General features: G+C 41.7%; 1 protein-coding gene across 3 annotated transcripts in view; it reads left to right on the plus strand.

Moving 5' to 3' along the window:
* The window catches only part of LOC307126551 (NACHT, LRR and PYD domains-containing protein 12-like), a 156,921-nt gene extending 134,190 nt beyond the window's left edge, over positions 1–22,731 (plus strand). For 2 of the 3 annotated variants that reach the window (XM_079817140.1, XM_079817141.1), the window contains one exon: positions 22,464–22,682. In XM_079817140.1, the coding sequence (XP_079673266.1) occupies positions 22,464–22,573 (110 nt within the window). In that variant the 3' untranslated portion in view covers positions 22,574–22,682. Of the gene's footprint in view, positions 1–22,463 lie in introns of all 3 variants that reach the window. The other variant, XM_079817139.1, reaches the window with a different exon arrangement.
* Positions 22,732–25,552: the final 2,821 nt, after the last annotated feature.

Genomic DNA, 25,552 nt, shown 5'->3' on the forward strand with positions numbered 1-25,552 from the left:
TGCTTTCGTCTTTATCCAGCTCTTGTTCCATAATGTGAAGGAACGACAGGTCATTGATAGATGGGGCTACTTTGTTGTCATCACAGGTAACCTTAAACACTTCTCGACCAAACTGATCTCCTTTGTGATTGTTAACAAGTTGCTCCACACAACACATCCCATTGTAATGTCTACAATCGTTCCTGTTTCTCTCTTTCACATAAAAAACATTTGGACAGGGATCAAAGATGGATGGGCGTTGCTCTTTTGTGTTGGTGAAGAATGTACTTACTGTGGTAGACTTGTGAATGCCGTTCAGACAAACATTGCCAACTATCACCCATCCTAGGTCAAGCTTCTGTGCATAAGGAGCATCATGAGGACCGTTTACCTGTCTGCGAACCTTATGTACTCTGATAATGTCACGACCCAGAAGAATCATGATAGGAGCATCTGGGTCTAACTCTGGTATGAGTGGAGCTATAGGCTTCAAGTGAGAGTGATAGAGAGCAGCACTGGGTGTGGGAATCTCTGCCCTATTGTCCGGAATGTTGTTACACTCTAGCAAACTTGGAAGGGAGAGGATTACCTTTCCATCTACAGACTCGATTTGGTAGCCAGATGCTTTTCGACCAACAGTCTCTGTCACTCCAGAACAAGTTCTAAGGGTATACGGAGAAGCTGAGCCATTTTCTTTGAAGGCATCAAAGAATTCAGAACGAGCTAATGACCTATTGCTCTGCTCATCAAGGATCACATAGACTTTCAGTGCTTTCTCAGGCTGGCTTTTGGGATAGACTTTCACCAAGCTGATTTTTGAACATGACTTATTACTGAGGTCACCTCTGCAAACTTCAGTATAGTGAGCTTCCACTTCTGTTGGAGGCATGGAAACTTCCTCCCCGCCATGCTGTGATGAGGAGGCTGCTTCTTGAGCCTTTGGAGCTGGGCCTGGGTGTAGCGCAGAAATGTGTTTCTCACTTCCACACTCAGAACATTTGGTCACAAATCTGCAGTACTTGGATGTGTGAGTTGTGGCTAAACAACACTTGAAACAGATTCTCTTTTCTTTCAAAAAAGCAAAACGTTCCTCCAAAGGCTTCTCACGGAAGGAACGACATTTCCTTAACAAGTGAGGTCTTTTGTGAATGGGACAAAGTCTTTCAGCATCCTCAGTTTTCCTTTCATCTCTGTCAGTGTCAAAATTTAGAGGGGAAGACACATTTATCTTGTTAACTGAGACTTCTCTTGATTTGCTTGGCCTCCAACTGACCTTGTCTGCTTTATAAAGTGAATCTGTTTGATTAGAAAAATTGAACCCAGGGTCATTCCTTATTCTAGCCTGCTGACTTATAAAGTCAACCAAGACCTCGAAGGGGGGAAATGATACAGCATACCTCTCCTTGTAAGCAGATCCATGTGACAGCCACTTTTCTTGTAGATTAAATGGCAGCTTCTGAACTATGGGATTGATGCCCCTAGCTGTATCCAGGTATGACAGGCCTGGAAGGTATCCATCAGCTTTAGCTGACTCCATTTCCATTAGAAGATCACTCAATTCGTGAAGCTTTGCATAATCTCTGCTTGAAATTCGCGGAAAATTTTCAACACGCTTGAAAAGAGCTCTTTCGATGACCTCTGGAGCACCATAACACTCTTCCAGTCTAGTCCATATCATGTCAAGACCCCTCGATGGTTGATTAATGTGTACTGACCTCATGCGTCTAGCGTGTTCAGCTGATTCTTTTCCCAACCATTTGACTAACAAGTCCATTTCTTCACTAGGTGTCAAGTTCAAACCACTTACAGCATTTTGAAAGGACCGTTGCCAGGCTCTGAAGCTTTCTGGTTGGTCATTGAACTGTATTAAACCAGTGTTAACAAGTTCACGGCGAGCAAAATATCTGACAAAGTCTGAAATGTCTGTCTTGTCTTGTTGGGAAGGCTGAGGTGTTGGACTTGCCATTGTGAGAGGCAGTGTGCTGCACTGGGTGAAACGTGTGTGCCTTCTGCGCTGGTTATCATCTGTCATGTTATCAGAAGGATGATATGTGCCTGCTGTGAGTTGTGATGGTTGAGCAGAATCTTTCCTTGGTCGCATGTGATCAAATTCAGCGTCGTCTGAGCAACTCTCTTCCTTGAAACGTATAGCAGAAACAGAATTTCTTACTGGTAACTTGAGGGAGTGGCTCTGCTTTTGATGCTGATTCTGTGACTGCATGTAGATTCATCTGCTCAACGTATTCACATGTCCGCTGCATAACATCAACAGGAGCTGTTTCCAGTGGAGGATCATGTTTACTATGGACGCTGGTGTCAACAGCTGCTTCTAGAGCCTCTGCTTCGGCTACTGCTGCAGCAGTTTCTCTCTCTAACACCATTTTATCCATTTTTGCCTCCAATTTGGCTTTCTCCACTTTTATTTTTTCCTCCTCATCTGCATACAATAAACGTGCCTTGGCTGCTTCAGCTTTTGCTCTCGCCATAGCAGCAGCAGCATTTGTAGAGGAGCTGCCTGATCGTGAACACGATAAATACGATCTGGTCTTGAGTGAGGGTGTGGACTCCATTGCTCACACAATACTCTATCAATTTACTTGAATCTTCTCAAGCTGCTGCTGTAACTTCCTCTGCAGCCGCTTTTTCACTGTACTGTCCTCAACATAGTTTCTGTTTTAACAGTCAGATAAACTCCCTTCCCTCACACGACTCTGAAGACAACAAGTTTGATTGCCCACAGGTTTAATGGTCTTGGGTATAGAGTGAAACTACAAATAAACAAATAAACATATTTCAATAATAACATCCAGAAATGAACAATTACAGCATGTCAACATCCACATTAATCTAGTATTTTGTGATACTTGTAAATGAACATGATATTTTGTAATGTAAATAATGATTACGGTATGACGCTAATGTCCTAAATGGAAAATGATTAATAACTCCTTTTAACTGAAACAATTCGCAATTATATAAAAACATTATGCACATCAATGTATATCAACAAATACTTACAAGCGATGCTGTTGCAAAGTTTAAGATTACAGTGATATTTGGCGATTTAAGAGAGCCATCTTTACCGCTGCCCGCATGGAGCACTCACTACTTCCTGATTCATGTAAATACTGGAAATTGCAGAATTCAAACTCTCCACTAGGTGGAGCTCTAAACCCTAAATACACTGAACAAGAGAAGCAAGTCCATGAACAACACTAAAGAATCAGAGACATTCAACAAAATATGCAATCTTTTTCAGCTGACTTTTCAGACTTGTTCCAGCACCTGTATTGAGGAACCTCTTTGGTTCTACAGGTCAGTAGGGTTTTCTTTTGGCCTCATTCGTCAAGCAAGGACGCTTCATCTGGACTATATGGTTTTCTTCCACACCTTTGATTATTTGGACTGTCGTTTGGTTATAGTTTGGGACACTGTATGTTGAACTTTTGTGGACTTCCATTGAACTGTCAGGATGGGGTAAGATGCACACTTCTTACCTGACTAGGTGGGAGTTGTGAGAAATGGACTTTATTTCTGAGTGAACTCTACATGTTGTGGTTGGGCTGAAATGCTCTAACAAGATGTGAATTGTGAATTTCCATTTCTTTGAATGTATGTTTGGTGATATTGTTGATGTTTGGGATATTTACTCTTTAAACCTTTAAATATATTCTTCTCTACTCTGGGATAAACGGATCTCCCTCATTTATATATGTTACAAAATGAGAGCGTTACAACTGTTTTGATAAAGTTTAAATGTTTTACTGTATTGCTTATTTTTTGCTAACTGCACCGTTTAACATTTAAGGCTTAGGCATGTCATATGTATTGCATTGCAAGTGTGTAAGTACACATCCATAACCTATATTTAAAAAATATGTACGAAATTAATGAAAGCATGTTTTTTTACATTTGTTTAGTTTACACCATTAATTCAAAATATTTAGCAAATGATATACATAATATAAGAACATAACATATATTTAAAATATATGTGCACACTGTTTATATATATATATATGTCATTTATATATTCCATATACATTTATCAAAAATATATTTTATATATTTCATTTAAAATGTAAAATATATAATAAGACTATATAAAAACATATATTAGGGACATATATTTAACATGTATGCAAGCAATATGCTATGCATATATGTGTAGTTTGTATATTGAACATATATATATATACATATATATACTTTGTATAAATACATATATATACAACGAAATATATGTCATGTATATTGATAATTATATATGTGACATATATATAAAACACTGTATTATACATACATAAAATATATGGGCTAGTTTTATATGTCAATATATGAAATTGTTCCATTTTCTAATAGGTTTTATATATGGGCAGATATATATGTACATATGTTTTCACTTTCTATGTGGATATATTTAATATATGTATATTTCATATATGTACATATATTACATTTCCGTATGGGTAGGCATGTCATATGTATTGCATTGCAAGTGTGTAAGTACACATCCATAACCGATATTTAAAAAATATGTACAAAATTAATGAAAGCATGTTTTTTTACATTTGTTTAGTTTACACCATTAATTCAAAATATTTAGCAAATGATATACATAATATAAGAACATAACATATATTTAAAATATATGTGCACACTGTTATATATATATATAATGTCATTTATATATTCCATATACATTTATCAAAAATATATTTTATATATTTCATTTTAAATGTAAAATATATAATAAGACTATATAAAAACATATATTAGGGACATATAACGTATGCAAGTAATATGCTATGCATATATGTGTAGTTTGTATATTGAACGTATATACAGAAAGAAATGTCATGTATATTGATAATTATATATGTGACATATATATAAAATACTGTATTATACATACATAAAATATATGGGCTAGTTTTATATGTCAATATATGAAATTGTTCCATTTTCTAATAGGTTTTATATATGGGCAGATATATATGTACATATATGTTTTCACTTTCTATGTGGATATATTTAATATATGTATATTTCATATATGTACATATATTACATTTCCGTATGGGAGGACTCAGTGGTGGGGTAACAATAGCAGAAGCCTGTTTCTTTCTGCGTCTGCTCTGTTCCTGGGCTCTTCTCCAGGCCTTTCTCTTTGCACGTTTTTCCCTCTCACTCTGTTCAGATATGGGCTTATAGTATGCACCTTGCTCCCTCTTTTCTCTCCATTTCTGCTGGCCTTTTGCCAAGTATGCCTCCCTTTTTGCAGGATCAGCATCTCGCCGTGCACGGTAACGGCGCTGCTTTTCTGCAGCAGATAATCGTGGCATTTGCCTGAAAACAAGTTTACTTTTATAATATTTATTGCGAAGTATTTTATAGTTACTGTACAATTACAATATTAAATGAACTCCTGAAAACTATAAAAAACATGTCATGAATGTCAACTATGTTACTCTTGGTCAACTAAGTTACCGTTGCAGAGTAACATAGGTGACTGGTAACCTAGTTTACATTTTTGCTGTTTTTAGGGATAAAATCAAAATGGTTGCCTAGCACCAGACACCAGGTTCTTCTAAATATTATATGTACAACTGAGTAAAATTTAAATTCAAAGTTATTTATGAATTCATTGTAGTAACATTGTTGACATATGATAAGTACACATTTGCCCCAAGCACTACTTTAGGTGAAATAACTGAAAATGTGGAGGGAGATTATACCTTGGAGTCTTGCTAGTTTTCTCTTCAGGAGGAAATGACATCATGTGGAGCAGGTCATGTGATTTGGAAAACACACTCTTCCTTGAGGGGTGTATTTGCTATGGGTAACTTAGATGACAGCGACTTCTCGGACACATATTCAATTTGTCGATTTTTATTGAAAATGTGACATATTGCCCAAAAAGACACATTGTTCACAATTACCTCAACTTAATGTAAATAATATAATTAAAACTGTTTTTGAATATGTTTTTTAAATGTTTTTTTAGGTAATGAGATTGTGGTTGTAATTCATTTTGGACGGTTATTTAGTTGACATTTTAGGGATATCTAGTAAATATTTATACATAAATGATTATTTCCATAATAATTAACTATGGAATTTGTAAAGACAAGATCATGAAGAACAGTGAAGACTTTTAAAATTTTATTTTAATAAGCATGTTTGCGAGATAAATCTCATGGACATGAAAACTCCCTCAATTATATATTGACTCAGTTAGTTCTTACTTTGTAAATGAATAATTGCCGGAATAAAAACAGCAATCAAAAATCGCTGACTTTCTTCTTTCAGATGAACACAATCAGAGTTATAATAAATCATGTCCTGGCTCTTCCAAGCTTTATAATGGCAGTGAATGGGGACATGATTTTGAAGCCCAGAAAGTGCATCCATTCATCATAATAGGCTTGTTCGACTTCACCCAGCGATGCGCAGACCGATCGGTGGCTGACTTGAAGCAGTGCATGCCGGTTAGAAATTTTGTCCGACTTGAGGCAGCGCTGACGGTACGTGACAGTGACGTATGTCAACAAAGCACCGCGAGCGATTCGAGAGCAGCCGCTAATACAGCCGGTGCAGTTTCTCCAGAGCAGCTGCACGGACTCTGATGACGACACAGCCATTCCACGATTGGCCAGATTCACCGCATGACAGCAATCACGTGTGTTTCGTGTTTATTCTTAAACCTTCAGCTCCACTAATGCGCACAAATCTGTTTTTATAACAGTGAAACCTCCTTTCATGTAGTCGTGATGTTATATTGTCATGTTTATCAAAATAAAACTGATTAAAAATGTAGACCCCACTTCATTGATAGTGTAGGCTTAAATGTTGAACTTTATTCTTGTACAAACACACCCTGTATTAAGCAGTGCATAAAGTATTACATGACAATAATGTCTCTGAAACATCTGTGTATTGCCAAATACTGCATTTATTTCACTTCAGCTGATAAAGTATGCAAACAGCGCGAGCGTCACTGTGGGAAGCAGAAAGTGTCCGACTTCACGTCTCCGTTTGCAGCTCCTCCCCGCCTGCACGCGGCTACTCTCGCCGATCAGTTGCATCCGGCCGCAGCCGATGTCCAACACACCTAATGTTACATATCTGTGTTTCTGTCGTGTTGTTTGCTTTGGTCACATGTTCTTTTGTCTATGTTTCCCGCCACTTTCTCTGTTTCCTTGGTTACCCTGGTTAGTCTAGTTCTGTTCAGCTGTGTTTAGTTATCCTCATCTGTATCACCTGTGCCCCTCGTTAGTCAGTCATCAGTGTTTGTATTTAGTTCCCTCTTGTTCCCTCTTGCTTTGTCCGTTCTACATTATGTTTGTGCTGTTTGGTGTTCTGTTCTATGTTTACTTTGAATAAAGCCATTCTTTGTGGAAGTCCCGAATCACCTCTTCTTTGCTGCATCAGACATCCCTAACAGAAGAACGGACCAATACAGCAAAATGACTTTTCTTTAAAGGCTGAGTTCACCCAAAAATGAAAATAATGTCATTAAATCCTCACCCTCATGTCGTTCGACACCCGTAAGACCTCCGTTAATCTTCAGAACACAAATGAAGATATTTTTGTTGAAAGCTGATGGCTGAAACCATCGAAACAGACACACATTTTTCCCAACTCAGATGTTCTTCTACCATGAAAGTGTCCAACATTTAGAAAATTTCCTCACCCGTAGCTCTTCCCTCAATTTCTTTTGAAAATAAAAAAATCTTCCACAATTTTACTGTCCCATAAATATCGAACGTACACTAACAGCTGTGCAGCGCTGCTAACGTCAGTGTATCACCTCTTATCAGACGAACGCTTTAGCTCTCCAGACCGCCATCACTTCCCATTGGTGAGGTCAAAATAGCGGCCGGGTCATAGATATGTATACGTAGATTCCTCATTTGAGCGATCCACGCCATGATCCATGCAGGCACTAATGAGGTATCTATGTATATATCTATGAGCCGGCCGCTATTTTGACCTCACAAATGGGAAGTGATGGCACCCATATGGAAATTTAATATATGTACATATATGAAATATACATATATTAAATATATCCACATAGAAAGTGAAAACATATATGTATATATATCTGCCCATATATAAAACCTATTAGAAAATGGAACAATTTCATATATTGACTTATAAAACTAGCCCATATATTTTATGTATGTATAATACAGTATTTTATATATGTCACATATATAATTATCAATATACATGACATATATTTCTTTGTATATATGTTCAATATACAAACTACACATATATGCATAGCATATTGCTTGCATACATGTTACATATATGTCCCTAATATATGTTTTTATATAGTCTTATTATATATTTTACATTTCAAATGAAATATATAAAATATATTTTTGATAAATGTATATGGAATATATAAATGACATATATATATATATAAACAGTGTGCACATATATTTTAAATATGTTATGTTTTTATATTATGTATATCAATTGCTAAATATTTTGAATTAATGGTGTAAACTAAACAAATGTAAAAAAACATGCTTTCATTAATTTCGTAAATATTTTTTAAATATAGGTTATGGATGTGTACTTACACACTTGCAATGCAATACATATGACATGCCTAAGCCTTAAATGTTAAACGGTGCAGTTAGCAAAAAATAAGTAATACAGTAAAACATTTAAACTTTATTAAAACAGTTTTAATATAAAAACAAAAATTAAGCTGCGCAAAATTAGAAAACTACTGAACACACAACTTTATTATATATAAATACAATATTACAACAAAACAAGTAACAACTAAAACAGCACAGAACATGAAAATCCACCAACAGGTATATGATACAGCCTGTAATTTTTTTTTAAGTTAGAGTCTTTTTGGATGTCCTCAGCTCAGTGATCTTTTGATTTATAGCTACCCCTAGTTGGCTCCTGGTGGTTCCAGGAAATTTCTGGATCACCGATCACGGTTGTTCAGCTTAGGCTTGCGCCCTTGTCCTTTACGCACTGAAATTCCTCCAGATTCCTTGAATCTTTGAATTATGTTATGCACTGTTGAATGTGAAATATCCAAATCTCTTCCTATCTTTCTTTGAGGAACATTGTTTTTAAACATTTCAATAATTTTCTCACGTATTTGTTGGCAAACTGGCGATCCTCGGCCCATCTTTGCTCCTAAAGGATTAGACCTTTCTTGGATGCTGCTTTTGTACCAAATCATAATTACAATCACCTGTTGACATCACCTGTTTCAAATCACATCATTATTTAACCATTTTACCTCATTACTAGCCCTAAATTGCTCCTGTCCCAACTTTTTTTAAATGTGTTGCAGGTCTGAATGACATGAAGTTGACCAGACAAAACATGAAATATTTTGTTCTCATATTGTCTGCAATGAAATACAAGTCAAAGTAAATATAGAAATCACTTCTTTTTTTTTTTTTTGCGCTTTCCATACTGTCCCAACTTTTTCTGATTTGGGGTTGTATATATGTATATAAAAAAACTTTTTTAATGAAATGTGGATTGTGTAGACTTGTTAAAAGTTCAAGCTGTTCAAATAAGGAAAAGAAGGAATGAATTAATAAGGAAACCATAGGCATATAAAATGTATGTATGTTGTTTAAATAAATGGGCATATATAAATTAAACATATCGGTGACATATATGGTCATAACATACAATATTATATAAACAATAGTCATATATATCGTATTAATATATGTCAATATACTAATTTAATATGGAAAATGTATATATGTTATAAACTTATATCAACATAAATCTAGAGATATGTATATATGTGATAGCAATATATTGTCTTATATTTAGCATATATGACGGCGTCATTTGCGATATAGGGACATATATGTCATATATTACATTTCCGTATGGGTACTGTCATGGTAATGCAGTAAGTAGTAACATGTATGTTGACGAGCAGTGATGCATTTCCTAATAAACCTATTCAATGTTCATTCTAACCTAAAACCACAAACCTTTAGTGCCAGGGGTATCAAGGAGTAGGTTTTCTTGACTGTCAGTTAAAATTATCTTTTCATCAGCACCCATAGCAAGGGCTTCCTTTACTTTAGCTGTCATCGTAGGCAAACAGGCCTCAGATTCTTCAAATGGAATAATCAATGCCTTGTCCTGAACAATTTTTTCACCCTCAAGTTGACCAAGGAAAATAGTTCTGTGGAAACACACATACAAACACATTGTCTAATGAACAAATTAAGCTAACTGTTTATTTCTGCAACCTAGAAACCAGACTCATTCTTGTAATGTGTTTTTTTTCTCTACATACACATATAATGCTCTATTGGAAAGTTTTTCATTACATTTATGCAACTGGCAGTTGCTTTGAGCCAAAGCCAGTGCTTTCAGTCTACATGTTTTATCAGCATGTGTGTTGTTCCCTTGGTATCACACCCATAACCTTTGCTACTAACGAATGCCCTACCAATTAAGTTTATGTTTGTGTCTATCTACCAGTTTTGTTGGACTTATTTTAAAGTTGGGTTCATTTTTCTCAACACCTTCTTGTTCTCATCTGCATCTTATCTTAATTAGTCCATTAATGTGAATTTTATCTTGATAAGTTTATTTAAGATCTTATGTTCTCTTCATCCTTTGTCAGATTTTTTTTTTTTTTTGCCATCTTATGTTAATTATTTTAGTTTCTGGTTTTGTAAGCTACTGCTGTGTCCTGTTTTAATACATCTGATGTACTATTACAGGTTATATAAGACCCAGAGCTGTTATCTTGTCAAACAGAGGTTGCACAAAGTATTAAATGAAGAATGTCAGTAACTGTCAAGTTGTGGTTTCATTAATTGTTTTATTTTAAATAGAGATTGGGTTTTGGTGAAAACGTTATATGAAAACCTAATAAAAAATTAAAAAATCCAGTCAGTTTTTTTTATATTTAACAATGCTGACCTACCGTAATCTACAGCAACTTACCTTTGGTACTTTTTAGGACAAGTTGCAGGATGAGGTGTGCGAGTAGCAGTGGCTGTTGCAGTGGCTGATCTTGAAAAGCTAAAACGAGGTCTACTCTGTCCAGGGTTTGGGTGAAATGCGGTTGTGACTGTTAATGCTCCACACATTTCCTCACCCATAACCTGGAAGGTAGCCCCACCATCCATGAGATCCATGCAACTAAAGAATCCAGTTGAACCTGGGAAAATGGAAATTCCTTGATCGTTGATCAAGTAAACACTTGACTGAGTTACCTACAGAGGAATCAATGGAACAGAACAATATCAGAATACAACACAATAAGCAAGATGAATTTAATTCACTTTTAACCATCAAGCCACCCTTGCATAACAGCCCTTAATCACTTCTTTGTGGACATGGCACGGAGGTCAAAAGTGTGATTCCAAAATAAAAAATAATATCACCATCTTTGATTAAATTAATTCTATCAATTTATGCCTTTTGGGGTATTAAAAGTACCATATTTTATGTAAAATATGCATATTATTTTTGTTATATTTAATATTTCTTTAACTTCAGTAAAAACATTTTTTATATATATATATATCAGCAAGTCTTCACCGGTTCTTTGACTAAGGTGCTATATAGCACCTCTGAAGAACCACTGAAGCACCAATATTGGTGCTATATAGCACTAAAAAATTAATTTCCCCTATGATTACTAGCCAAGAAACTTTTTTGGTGCCATAGAACCTTTTTTTTTTTTTTAGAGTGTATGGGTGCCACTGATCTATAGATCAGTGATGGGTGCCCATTTTTGTCCACGAGGAAGGGATTAAGAAGTTTTTACTTTCAAGCACTGAAAAAAGCACACTGTAGAAAAATTAACCGTCTTGTACCGCTCAGATTAAAGAATAAAAAAAACTAAAAAAAACTTTTGCCCTCATTTGTCCAAAAGGTTCGTTTTCCAGTCCTACATGATAACTGGATTTAGATCTTTAATTATTATCTAATTATTCTCAGCATTTGGCCAATTAAATATTCTATTTTAAAGTAATTTATATTACACTTAAAAATATTCGAAAATGATTACTTTCTATGAGGACTGGACAATCTAAGTTTGGGTTGGGACGTGGAGAATGGGGGCTTTAATATCAAAGATTAAAACAGTTTAACGAGAACAAACCTTGACGATCCTCGCCAAGTTGTCCACTGTAATATCATCCTCTCGCAGTACAGCAGACAAACTGCCCCTTCTTAGCGTATAGGTTGTTGCTCCCAAAGACATCTTGACGGTACACTTTACAGCAGGCAGGACCTCCGACCGCGACAAGAAACAGCGCCAATTTAAGCAATAAAATGTGTCACGTCACATCGATTGACGTACGATAGCGCCAGTACGCCACTTAGAGGTCATGTCAATAATTTGGTACAGCATTTGACTGAAAAAATATACCTTTGTTTACTGTGACCATAACCCTTGGACTGGGTTATTTCTTAAAGGGGTCATAGAATGACATTTTTGTACAAGTTAATATGATTCTTTAGCGTCTAAATGAAAAGTTTGTAATATACTTTAATTAAAAATTCTCATTAGTATTGTAAGAAAACACTCATTTTACCTGGTCAAAACCAACTCAGTTTTCAGCAAGTCATTTCAGTGTATGTGACTTTAAATGATAATGAGCTTTGCTCACCCCGCCCCCTCTGCTCTGTGGGGCGTTCGGTTCGACCCGACACAACACCACAACACACGTGGAGTGTTGCCTTGACAACATTAGAGGGTATATTTTCGAGAAATAATGGCAACGGGAGTCTCTGAGGACACATCTAAGCAACCTTATCATTTTGAACCGGAGTCGGACCAGGAACAGATGACGAACGTTTCTGAATGGTTGGTTAACGTCATGTCACTTTGATCTATCTTTGTACTGGCAGAGTAGCGTAGTTGCTATGTGTTTACTGATGTGTTAGTTCATTGACAGATTGATGTTATGTTATAAGATTTTTTTTTTTTTTACATTACTTCTTAATCAGTAACAGACACCGTTATAAACCATGTACAAAAGTAAGCTTAGTGTAGTGTTACCACGTTAACTTTATCACCCGAGTACAGTTTGTAATAACAAACATAACGCGTTGTTCATTATAAACGTGGGATTATGAATTATATTGAGAACGTCATACACAGAAAGCATGCTGTAATGTAACTTACCCTGTAAACTTTAGCCTCATTCATCGTGAAGCGTGCAAGCGATTTGCAAAGATTAATATAAAGGTTAATAAAACACAACACCACAATCGCTTAGACGCCATTCTGCTCCAGAGTATCAACAATGGCGGACTGATGACTGCTCGCTCAGGGCGGGTCTGTGTTGAAACGCTGCTGTCAATCAACAATCGTAGGGGGGGCGTCCACCGTGTAACGTCACACGATCAGACGGCTCGATTTGAGACAGGGGAAAATATATAAGGATATTAAAAAAAAACACTGGATGTATTTTTATCATTATAGGATGGTTGTGTACAGGCACTGCCAACACACATTTCCGTATAATCAACTTGTAAAAGTGCATGTACCATTCTATGACCCCTTTAAATAATTATATAGACTAAATGTATTATTTGACCGACACACGTTTGCATATGATTGCAAATGTATATTCACTTAGCCTCTTTATCAAATTAACGAACTTTTAAAATGTATTTTTATGTCATTTTACATCTACAATATAAAAGGTTACTAATGTGAGCAGACATTCTGCGCTAACCACCAAACACTGTGTATAGGCCTATGCAATGTGTAGGCTACTGCAAATTTCTGTATTTATTCACTGTAGTCTACTAGATAATATACTATACGCAATTACTAAAAATGTAATCGTAAAGTTTGTCTTTACATAGGCCTATTTAAAAACAACATTTATAGAACACGTGTTCAATACCAAGTTTGTGTTTTATCTAATTTTACCTTGCAGCTTTTTGTGTTAATTTATTTTTCAACAGTAGATCAACACATTTGGGCTGGTCTTCTTAGAGATTTGAGAGCAACTCTGAGCAAGGAAAATACAAAACCTTTATTTAAAAAAAAAATACATGATATTTGTTATATAACTTTCAGTACACATAGAAAAGCACGAACACAATGTGGATTAAATAAATCACAGTTAATGACACAAAACAAAAAAATGTAATGACACAAAACTATTTTAACATTACAAACCATACATATTAAATAATACAGTAGAATGCTTTATGCAATGATTTAATAAATTATTTTGGTTGAAAGTCTTATTTCTCTGATATTATTATACTGCATTTATTAAAGATTAGTTCATAAAATGTCAAAAGGCCATGATGGCCACCAGTTTGAGAACCATTTTAGGTTTAAATATGTTAATTGACTTTACAATAACATTACACAATGGGAGGTGTAAACTTAAAGAAGTTAGACATTTTATATTTTATAGATATTACATAACACATAAGAATTATATGGTAAATTGGTTGTCATGCCACTTATATCGCCTTATGTCTTAAATCATATAGTAGGCTATATTGGATAAGCTGTTACAACACCAAATTGCGTTTTACTTTAACACTGGATGTAGCTATAAACAATGAATATTTGACTAAAACGTGTCTATTAACACCGGTTTGCGTGACCTTTAACTTTGAAATTTTTTAACTGGTGCCCCGCCTCTTACTTTTCAACCTCTTACTTTAAATTCCGTTCTATGGTATCATGCTGGGAAAACAGGAAGGCACATTGTGCTTTGCGAGTTACCCATCTCTTGTTGGTGAATGGTGTGTACCGCAGTTTGCTTTGCCGATTGCTAGACGTGATTGGCAAACGGTTTGCCAGAATATACCCTGACCGAATTTCTGCCATCCTCTGCTGCGCTGGGATTGCTGCTGTCCTCCGCTGTACTGTCCGAGCCCCGCCTCGTTCGTTCTGGTCCTGTGGTTTGAGGAGCGCTGTTCAACGAGACTGGGAGTTAGATTCGTCTGCTCCCAGTTTATGGGTGAGTGACGTTCTATCCCAAGTTATGCTGTCTTGCCTCGTCCAAAGTTAAGATCCACGCCAGGGTCTCATCTAAATTAGAGAGCGTCAGTCTGTCCACTGTAGTCATACCATTATTTTATATTTGCGGATTGTAGTGCTGTAATTGATTAGTGCACGATTGATAGCTTTCTAGTGGGGTGCTGTGCTTATGCTGTGTTTGTTTTCTATTGTGGAGATACTGGCGGTTCTCTTACGAGAGGTTCTCTCGTATTGCGTAAGTTCCTTACGCTACGGGAAAGTATTCTTTCTTCGAGATTTCTGAAAAACCCAAAATTATCCTTAATTTTGTAACATTGTCAACGCAGTGCGGCAGCCTGGCAGACCATAGCAGGCTATTCCAGCGTGCTATTGGCTGCTCTGCTGGCAACTGCAGCAGCCTATCGGTGAGCCCGCGTGACGTGGCGACCAATGAGGGCGCTTCGCGCCCACCTGGCTTCATTTGCCTACAGGTGGGGCGTGGCCACGTGTATATAAGCAGGGCTCACGGGCTGCATATTCGATTTTCTTTTCTTCAGCGAAGCCCTTCGCATCGCTGGATCTGGAACCCGCCGCCGTGACCGCGCAGACAAGCAAGCAGAGGACAGCGCCTGAGGAAGCCGGCAGCATCGCGCCACCTTCAGCCATCCGTGCCTGCTCTGCTATCCGGCAGCCCATATCCTTTACGCTCAAAAGTGTCGTCGCCGCTGCGTCACACTTTTTCACAAAAAGAGCCGAGCGTTGATACAAATGTCTCGTTCCACCTGCAGCTCGTGTCACGCGCAGCTCAGCTCCGGGGACCGCCACGTGATCTGCGCTCTCTGCCTGGGCCGTGATCACGCCGCCGCCGCACTCCTCGCCGGCGGATGCCTAGAGTGCGAAGAACTGACGATGTCGACCCTGCGGGCTCGACTCGTCCTGTTCGATGATGATATCCCTCCAGTCCCTGCCACGCCGCGCAGAAAGAAGCGCCGCTCGCAGCGGATTCCGGAGTTCGCCGAGAGAAGCTCGCCGGAACCTTTCCCGCCCGCTTCACTCTCGCCTTCCCCGCCCCCACCCCAGGCCGCCATTTCTGTTGCCGCCTCCGGGGATGAGGCGGATGCGGCCGCGGAACGCGCCGACAGCTGCTCCATCATGGCTTCCGACAGCGAGGACTGGTCTTCCGCGTCCTCTTCAGTCCGGGGCTCCGGACGCTCTCGAGCGGGTGAGGACGCCGAACTCTTGCGCCTTCTCACCCGGGCTGTCGAGCAGCTAGGCCTCGAATGGGCCCCGCCCAAGGTGGCAGCGCCGAACCGACTTGACGGATGCTTCCTAAACAGTCGCCGCCGTGCGCCCACCTCCAGGACTGCACCCTTTCTGCCGGAGCTTCACGAGGAGCTCGCAAAGTCCTGGAACGCGCCATTCTCCGCGAGGGTCTCGTCTCAGGCTTCTTCGACGCTCTCACAAGTTGACGGCGCGGCCGAGAAAGGCTACAACGCTATCCCTCCGGTGGAAGAGGCGGTCGCAGCGCACCTTTGCCCGCCTTCTGGTTGGCGCTCAAAGGCTGCCCTCCCGTCTAAGGCCTGCAGAGTGACGTCATCGCTGATCGGCCGCGCTTTCGCTGCCTCCGGTCAAGGTGCGTCTGCTCTGCACTCTATGGCCGTGCTGCAAATCCTCCAAGCTAATCTCCTCCGCGACCTGGACGAGAAATGCTGTGACGCTGAGTTAATCACGGATTTGCGAAGCGCGACGGATCTCTCCCTTCGCGCCACCAAGACCGCAGCACAGGCCCTCGGACGCTCTATGGCCTCCCTCACGGTAGCTGAGCGCCACCTCTGGCTCACGCTCGCGGACATGCGAGAAACAGAGCGCGCGGCCTTCCTAAATGCCCCGCTCTCCCCGTCTGGGCTCTTTGGACCAGCGGTCAAGGGGATCGTCGACCGTTTCTCCGAAGTGCAGAAAACGACGCAGGCCATGAACCTCTTCCTGCCTCGACGCCCCGGCGCTAGCAATAGCTCCGCTGCTCGCCGTCCCCGTGACCAGCCAGCAACGAGCTCCGCGCAGCGCCCAGCGCGGCCCCCTTCGTCTCAGCGAAGACCGAGCGGCCGCCCCAGATCGCGCTCTTCCAGCCGCGGTAAGCCGCCTCCACCTCGGGGCCCCCGGCCTAGGATCGCGCTGAAGCCCGAGCCTCCAAAGTCCTCCTAGCCAGAGGCAAGAAACGACGGTTAAGTCCCGCCGCGGCCGGACTACCGTCAAAACTCTCTTTCCTGTCAGCCCCCACCACTGTGGCTGCTGCAGATGGATTTCACGCAGCCAACGAGCCGGCAAAAATGCCTTCTCGCCTGTCAATAACCGCCGTTTTTACGGCGAACCAGAGAAATCACAAAAGTTGCATTATTTCTGGTTGCACGGCTCACGCCGTATGTGTTTCAAATGCAGTAAATGTGCCCACTTTTCTGTGTTCACCCCTGCACACAAGCACTATAAACCCTGTGTCCCCCACTCACATAAAGCGGCCACCGGCCGCTCGAGTGCTAGAGTTAGGTCACGTGTCCGCTTGTTTGCGTCCACGACTAACCACCACACGCGCTGTCACACAGCCACTCTTAACCGGTCATGTTCCACGCGTAAGAGTTGTGCCCGCTCAAACGCGCTCACACATTTTCGCGAACATTATGCCTCAGGCGCCACGCGCCGCGCCACACACCATTTGTTTTCCGCCCAGGGTGGCCGGAGCGATGAGTGTAGGGCCGCACACAAGCCACTCCCCGCTCGAAGCGGCAGAGATGCAGTGTGTAGGAGATGCACTGCGCCCGCCCCTCCTATACAGGCCGTCAAACCCGCGAAGCGCGGCGTTTCGAGCCCGGAGGCCGTTCTATCCCGGGTGGCGCACGCGAGAGCGTGGGAAGCCATTCCAGGTGTATCAGAATGGGTGCTGAAAACAGTGAAGCACGGCTACACTCTGCAGTTCGCTCGCCGCCCTCCGCGCTTCTGTGCGCGTACAGAGACGAGAGTGAGCGAGGAAGTAGCACATCTACTTCGAGCAGAAATAGCCACGCTGCTGTGCAAAGGGGCTATAGAACCGGTTCCCCATTCTATGAGCGAGTCAGGCTTTTACAGCCGGTATTTTCTCGTGCCAAAAAGGGATGGGTCGCTCAGACCGATTCTGGATCTGAGGCGTCTGAACAAAGCTCTTATGAAAAGATCGTTCAAAATGCTCACGACCAAGCAGATCCTCGCGCATATTCGCCCGAGAGACTGGCTAATCTCCCTAGATTTGAAAGATGCATATTTTCAAATCAAGATAACGCCGCGTCACAGGCCATTCTTACGATTCGCCTTCGACGGCCAGGCTTATCAATACACCGTCCTTCCGTTCGGCCTGTCACTAGCACCCCGTACATTTACGAAGTGCATGGACGCGGCCCTCGCTCCTCTGAGAAATCGAGGGATGCGAGTATTGAACTATCTGGACGATTGGCTCATCCTGGCGCAGTCGGAGGCCGAGCTCCTCGCCCACAGGGCAATGCTGCTCAGCCATCTGGACAGCCTAGGGCTCACGGTCAATTGGACCAAGAGCTCATTAGTGCCCACGCAATCAACCTCATTCCTGGGTTTGAATCTGGACACTGTGGCAATGTCAGCCCGCCTGTCACCCCATCGCGCGCGCCAAGTTCGGCGCATGGCTGCGTACTTCCGGCCGGGCAAAATCGCACCTCTCAAGCTTTTTCAGAGGATGCTGGGACGTATGGCCTCAGCTGCGGCTGTGCTCCAGCTGGGCTTAATGCGCATGCGCCCGCTGCAATGCTGGTTAAACGCCCGAGTGCCTCACAGAGCCTGGGCGTCCGGTGGCTTCAGGATCAGAGTGACTCAGGGCTGCGTGTCAGCCCTAGAGCCCTGGTTAGTAGCCGACTGGTACCAGAGGGGAGTGACGATGGGAGCCATCTCACACCGCAAGGTCATCTCGACGGACGCCTCCACCACGGGTTGGGGCGCCGTTTTCGAGGGCAGATCAGCCTCGGGCCTTTGGTCGAGCGAGGAAAAACTCCTACACATAAACTGTTTGGAGATGATAGCGGTAGAGAACGCGCTCAGGCAGTTTCTCCCGCTTATACGAGGACACCATGTGTTAGTCCGGTCGGACAACACCACAGTGGTGTCCTACGTGAACCGGCAGGGCGGTGTCAGGTCCAGAGGTCTGGGCAATCTGACAGAACGCCTGCTCGTGTGGGCACACAGCTCGCTGCGCTCGCTGAGAGCTGCGCACGTGCCGGGCCACCTCAATGTGGGCCCGGACAAGCTGTCCAGGGGCCTCATTCTCCCAGGAGAATGGTCCCTGCACCCCCAGACAGTCCAGCTGGTATGGCGCCTGTTCGGCAGAGCGGAGCTCGACCTCTTTGCAACAAAAGAGAACGCCCGCTGCCCGACGTTTCTGTCCAAAAGCGAGGATGCGCTGTCCCAAACTTGGCCCAGCCTCCCGCTGTATGCTTTCCCGCCGATCTCCCTATTGCCCCAGGTCATAGCGAAAATCAGGGAAACGCGCCGTCCGGTGCTCCTTATAGCACCGCGCTGGGAGAACCAGATTTGGTACCCAGAGCTGGTGAAGCTGTCGCACTCACCCCCCTGGCCAGTTCCGCTGAGAGCAGACCTTCTCTCTCAAGCAGGAGGGTCAGTTTGGCATCCCCATCCAGAGCGATGGTCTCTGCATGTATGGGTGACCAACGGATACCCGTTGACCTGCCCGAAGGGGTTATGAACACGATTTCACACTCTAGAGCCCCCTCGACGAGGCGGTTATATAGTTCTAAGTGGTCGGTGTTCACTGAGTGGTGTGTTTCCAAGGGATTGGACCCACAGCAATGTGGGGTCCAGCGGGTGCTCTCCTTCCTCCAAGAGCTTTTGGAATTGGGCAGGTCCCCTTCCACGCTCAAAGTGTATGTGGCGGCTATAGCAGCGTACGCTCAGACGACGCTAGGTAGCACGCTAGGAAGGAACAAGCTCATCATCCGTTTCCTCAGAGGAGCCAGACGGATGAATCCCCCGCGGCCCCCGTCGGTTCCTATATGGGATCTGGCCTTGGTCCTAGAGGCCCTGAAGGCTCATCCCTTTGAACCGCTCGAGACTGTGGAACCAAGGTTCCTTTCGCTAAAAACCGCGTTTCTGATAGCTCTGGCTTCAGTGAAACGCGTGGGGGATCTACACGCGCTCTCAGTGAGCCCGACGTGTATGGAGTTCGGTCCTAATGACTCTAAGGTCATTCTCAGACCGAGGCATGGTTATGTCCCCAAAGCGATCGGCACTCCCTTCAGGGCGCAGATTATCTCCCTCTCGGCTCTGCCAGCATCCGACGAGGGGGACGGTGGCAATTTCCTCTGCCCTGTCAGGGCATTGAGGGTTTATGTCACACGCTCCGCCGCCTTCAGGCGTTCTGAGCAGCTATTTGTTTCGTTTGGTGGGCGCACTAAAGGTCTCGCCTCCTCGAAACAGACCCTGTCCAGGTGGATAGTGGACGCGATTGCAGCTGCATACGCTTCCAAACACCTGCAGTGCCCGCTAGGTGTCAGAGCACACTCCACCAGAGGCATGGCCTCTTCGTGGGCTTGGGCCAGAGGGATTTCCATCCACGATATCTGTATGGCGGCAGGCTGGGCCTCCCCGTCTACGTTCGTGAGATTTTACAATCTGGAAGTTCCTGCCTTACAGGCGAAAGTGTTATCAGTTCAATAGGGCTGTTGGTTCTGCCCAGTGGTTCTGCGCAGACATAGCTCACATACTGGTAGTAAGTTCGGTACTAGGCTCATTGTGAATTTGAAGGAGACCGGCGGTGCCGTTCCCTCATTTACGAGACGAGCTGTTGTGAGTTTGAAGGTGACCGGCGGTGCCGTTACCTCACTCATATAACAAGATATTGTGAACTTGAAGGCGACCGGCGTTGCCGCTCCCTCATTCAGGAGACAAGGTGTGGTGAATTTGAAGGAGACCGGCAGGTGCCGTTCCCTCATTCATGGGACAGGGTGTTGTAACCACCCGTCGTAACCACCCGTCAGTTCGAATGAAGTGTCTGTATATGTGGTGGCCCGTTTTCCTTACCGGCCACCCTGCCCGAGCAGTGTTATGGTCCCCGGTTCCCTGGGATACATATGCTGTATGCGAGGCGCGCACGGCGTTGACAATATGTTCCCGTAGCGTAAGGAACTTACGCAATACGAGAGAACCTCTCGTAAGAGAACGATACTCGGTTACTTAACGTAACCTCGGTTCTCTCTAGAAGAGGGAACGAGTATTGCGTTCCTTGCCGTGCGCCCCGCGGGCTTTTATGCTTCAGAACTACGAAAACCGAATATGCAGCCCGTGAGCCCTGCTTATATACACGTGGCCACGCCCCACCTGTAGGCAAATGAAGCCAGGTGGGCGCGAAGCGCCCTCATTGGTCGCCACGTCACGCGGACTCACCGATAGGCTGCTGCAGTTGCCAGCAGAGCAGCCAATAGCACGCTGGAATAGCCTGCTATGGTCTGCCAGGCTGCCGCACTGCGTTGACAATGTTACAAAATTAAGGATAATTTTGGGTTTTTCAGAAATCTCGAAGAAAGAATACTTTCCCGTAGCGTAAGGAACTTACGCAATACTCGTTCCCTCTTCTAGAGAGAACCGAGGTTACGTTAAGTAACCGAGTATCATTTTCTTTTTGTTGTGTGAGTGTTGTGCTGGTGCGTGTGGTGATTGACAGGTGGCCTGCTGCGTATACGTCACTGCCTGGCGTGAGACGGACTTGCGCGAGAGCCGAGGGACTGCTTATGGACTGTGCACCTATGGACTTCCAGTGGACTTGAACGTGTTTGTCTGATGTCCAGTTTTACCTTGATGAATAGTTTTAAAAGCCCGAGTGTGTGCGTGCATGGGCATCTACTTTTTCTATTGAATTAGAGATTATAATAAATATATTTTTTTACTAAATTTGTTGTCTTGGTGAATCTGTTGTGTTGCTCCCACCAAACTAAAAACTTTCAGTTAATAATTTCTTTAACTTCAGTAAAAAACATTTTATATATATATATATATATATATCTATCAGCAAGTCTTCACCTTAAGCATGAATAAATAATCTTAAACATTACTCAAATTTAACTTTAAATACTACAAATTAAGGATATTTAATATGTATTTTTTAAATGTGCTTTAAGTGCATTGTTACTATGACAAATTTGAGCACAGTTTAAAATATACTAAAAAATATATTTAAGTAATGTTCAAATAAGTACACTTTTAAAAAGTACACAGAACTTTCATTTTAAGTATATTTTTCTAAAATATATTTTTCTAAAATATACTAAAATACAATTATTTTAAAGTGCATTAAAAGTTACATTGTGAAAATATGATGCTAATATACTTTTTATATATTTAAAGATGGTACAATTTTTGTTAGCATATTTACAATATACTATTGAAAAAGAGAATACACTTGAAATACAATAAAGTATACTTTTTTTTTCACCAGGGCTGCGTGGGCTCAGGGTCAGTCCAGAGAGGGCATGTCACATCACAGCTGCTTGTGTTGCTCTTCACAACATTGCCACAGTGAGAGGTGAGACGCCCCACTTCTCTTGATGAAGATGGCCAAGGGGAACACACACTCAACCCAGTAGACCAAAGAGATGGCAGGGTGGTCCGAGACATGATTTGCCAAAATCACTTTAATTAAAATTAGTTGACAGTCAAGTTTTAATCGTTTCTTTATTTCCTGTAATAAAAATACATTTGTATTTATTGCTTTATATACCATTCATCAACAAATGTTAGATTAATGTTCACATACTGTTTCCCACCTTAAGCTGGTGCTCCAGCAATTCAATTTCAAGTTTGGCCTTTTTTTATGTTGAGCATTTTCTCCTCCATTTGAAGCTGTATAAGGTCCATCTCCATGTCACTTTTTCTAATTTGCCTTTGAAGATGGAGCTTATACAGCTCTTTGGCAGGCAACTAGAAAGACAAAATAATTCAACATGGTTGATAAAGTCTGTAATACAAACACAGACCAAATATTTAAATGAGGAAGGACAACTGCAGAAAATGTCTTTCACTGCTAAGATTCTGCAGGAGGAAGATGGACCCTCATCTGCATGTAAATCCCCAGCCATATTCTGTCAAATGAATTTTTGTTCTGCTCTTATGTAAAAAAGGGGGAATGCAATATATGCATCATACCTCTATGGGCCATTTTGGATTTCTGTCACAGCAGAGGTGGTCTCTTCATCTTCATCCTACAGTGCACATAAGTAAAGATGCTTGGTCTAGCAAACAGAAACCTAAAGACCTAAAGACAATAATCACTTATAACCAGGGATGTAGTGGAGGCTAAACGCACGTAAACGCCGTTTACGCACCTCCCAAAATTCGGAAATTGCGTTTACCCACCTCCAAAGTGCGTTTATCCACCTCTAAATTGAGTTTATCCACCTCTAAATAGCCTACAGTTCCTAAGCCATTTTAAATTAAGCTTATGTCGTTTTAGTTTCATATTGTTCATTTTCATTGGTTGTTTGTTGTACAGTTAGACGAAGTCTTTCATATTGCGCTGCAACTGTCAGTGTGAGTAGTGGGAAGTTCGGATCATTTTACTGACTCGGATCTTTGAGTCTCGTTCAGCAAAATGAACTAATCTTTTCTCTTTCCGTCTCTATGGGACTGACAGGAAGAACAAAAGACTCGGATCTCACCTGTCGATTCAGAATCAGAACCCATATGTTGCGTAATGTGCATGCGCGGTCAACACAAAATGAACGAATCACTCTCTGAGACAACTCGGTAGTCCCGAGTCATATTAAAGATTCGTTCAAAATGAACGAATCATTCATGAACGACACGCAACCAAGATTCAAACATGGATATCCGGCAATTTTTTAGGCGCCGTCAAGACAGCAGCCCTCCTCCTAATGCCAGCAAACGGGCTCGGCTACAAGCCCAAAGTGAGTGAGCTCGGAAAACAGTAACGTTACTAAACTTTATGTTTTTAGGGTTAATTTGGTTCACGGTTAGATTCATGCCACTGACTCAACAAGTCACCTCTTCTTTTTCCCATTAGCCAATGTAGGCCTACAAGTAAAATTCAGGATACATTATTATCAGATCAATAACTGGATGTAATCATATGCATTCTCTGGTATTTAAACCACTGAAAGTTTGTGACAACAAGCTCCCTTTGCTAGTCAGCTAGCTAGTTATTGTTATCGCTACAGCCGTTCGAGGGTACGGTAAACGTTTCTATGGTAATAACAGCGAGTTGGACCAATCAGGCGTCGCTGTTAAGCTTAGGACTGTGGGTAGTGTAGTTTTTCTTACAGACCTCTAGCTACAGAAGCAGAAACTTTCGTTTCACAACTCGTGGTCAGTCTACCTCAGATGTTTTAGACATTATGGCTGATAATCTAAATCCTTATGGAGAAAAATCAATGGGAGTTATACTTCCTGTTTGCGTCTGTAGATTTCTCATAAATTCATCAAAAGTTTACATTCTAAATGCAATCGCAAGCGATCGCTGTCTGCACCCTGTCATCATCAACACAAAGCTCTCACTCTTCTTCACCAAATTCATCCTTCTGTCGTTAATCTGCACCTGCCTCATTAGCAATTGGCAAAAACTGTAATCGACAACTATTTTGATAATTGATTAGTCGGCTTGAGTAATTTTTTAAGACAAAGGTAAAATTATTTGATTCCAGCTTGTTTAATGTGAATATGTTCTAGTGTGTTCTCTCATATGTGACAGTAAACTGAGTTATGGACAAAACGAGACATTTGAGGACGTCATCCTGGGCTTTTGGCAAACACTGATCCACATTTTTCGGACATATTATAGACCAAACAACTAATCGATTACTTGAGAAAATATTCAACAGACAACTATGAAAATAATCCCAAATCTAATCATTATGTACAAGTGCATTGCATTGGAACCCCTGGATATAAGCCTCCCCTCTCTATCTCTCTTAAATATTTTTGTTCTCTCTGAGAACAATAGCTATCATCAGGATACACTATACAGCGGTAGGCAGTGGCCCACCTTACCGTGACCACAATGCGGTCACCCAGAATTTATAGTTTACCCACCTCTTTTTTTACCACTACACCTCTGCTTATAACTATGACAGAGTGTCGTGTTGCAGGAGGGTCCAATAATACAATGTGGCCATCAGCAACTGCCAGACAAGTATACCAATATGATTTGCTTTCTGGAATAGGCCTCAGACCAGGTTAGGTTCACAGAGTAAGTTACCCTGGTAACTGAGTTTATTATTCAACTTTTAAATTAGCAATTAGTAGTGTGAAGTACTTCATTCAGACACAAAAAAATGAAGCGACTGCATTGTGTTATTGCTTAAATATATATTTCTTACTCTCAATGTGAACTGTATTGTTAACTTTGATATTAAATGTAACCGGATAATTTTAGACAACAGTCTGTGAACGGGACTTTTGTTTTGGTATATGAGTGTGACGTCATAAGGCTGCGTCGCGCTCCTGCGTCTGTGGTGCTCTGGCTGGAGAAAGGTTTGTGTTTTAAGCATTTAAAGTTTTTAAAGCAACACA

Source organism: Gobio gobio, assembly GCF_949357685.1.
Source record: "Gobio gobio genome assembly, chromosome: 5".
Classification (NCBI taxonomy): domain Eukaryota; kingdom Metazoa; phylum Chordata; class Actinopteri; order Cypriniformes; family Gobionidae; genus Gobio; species Gobio gobio.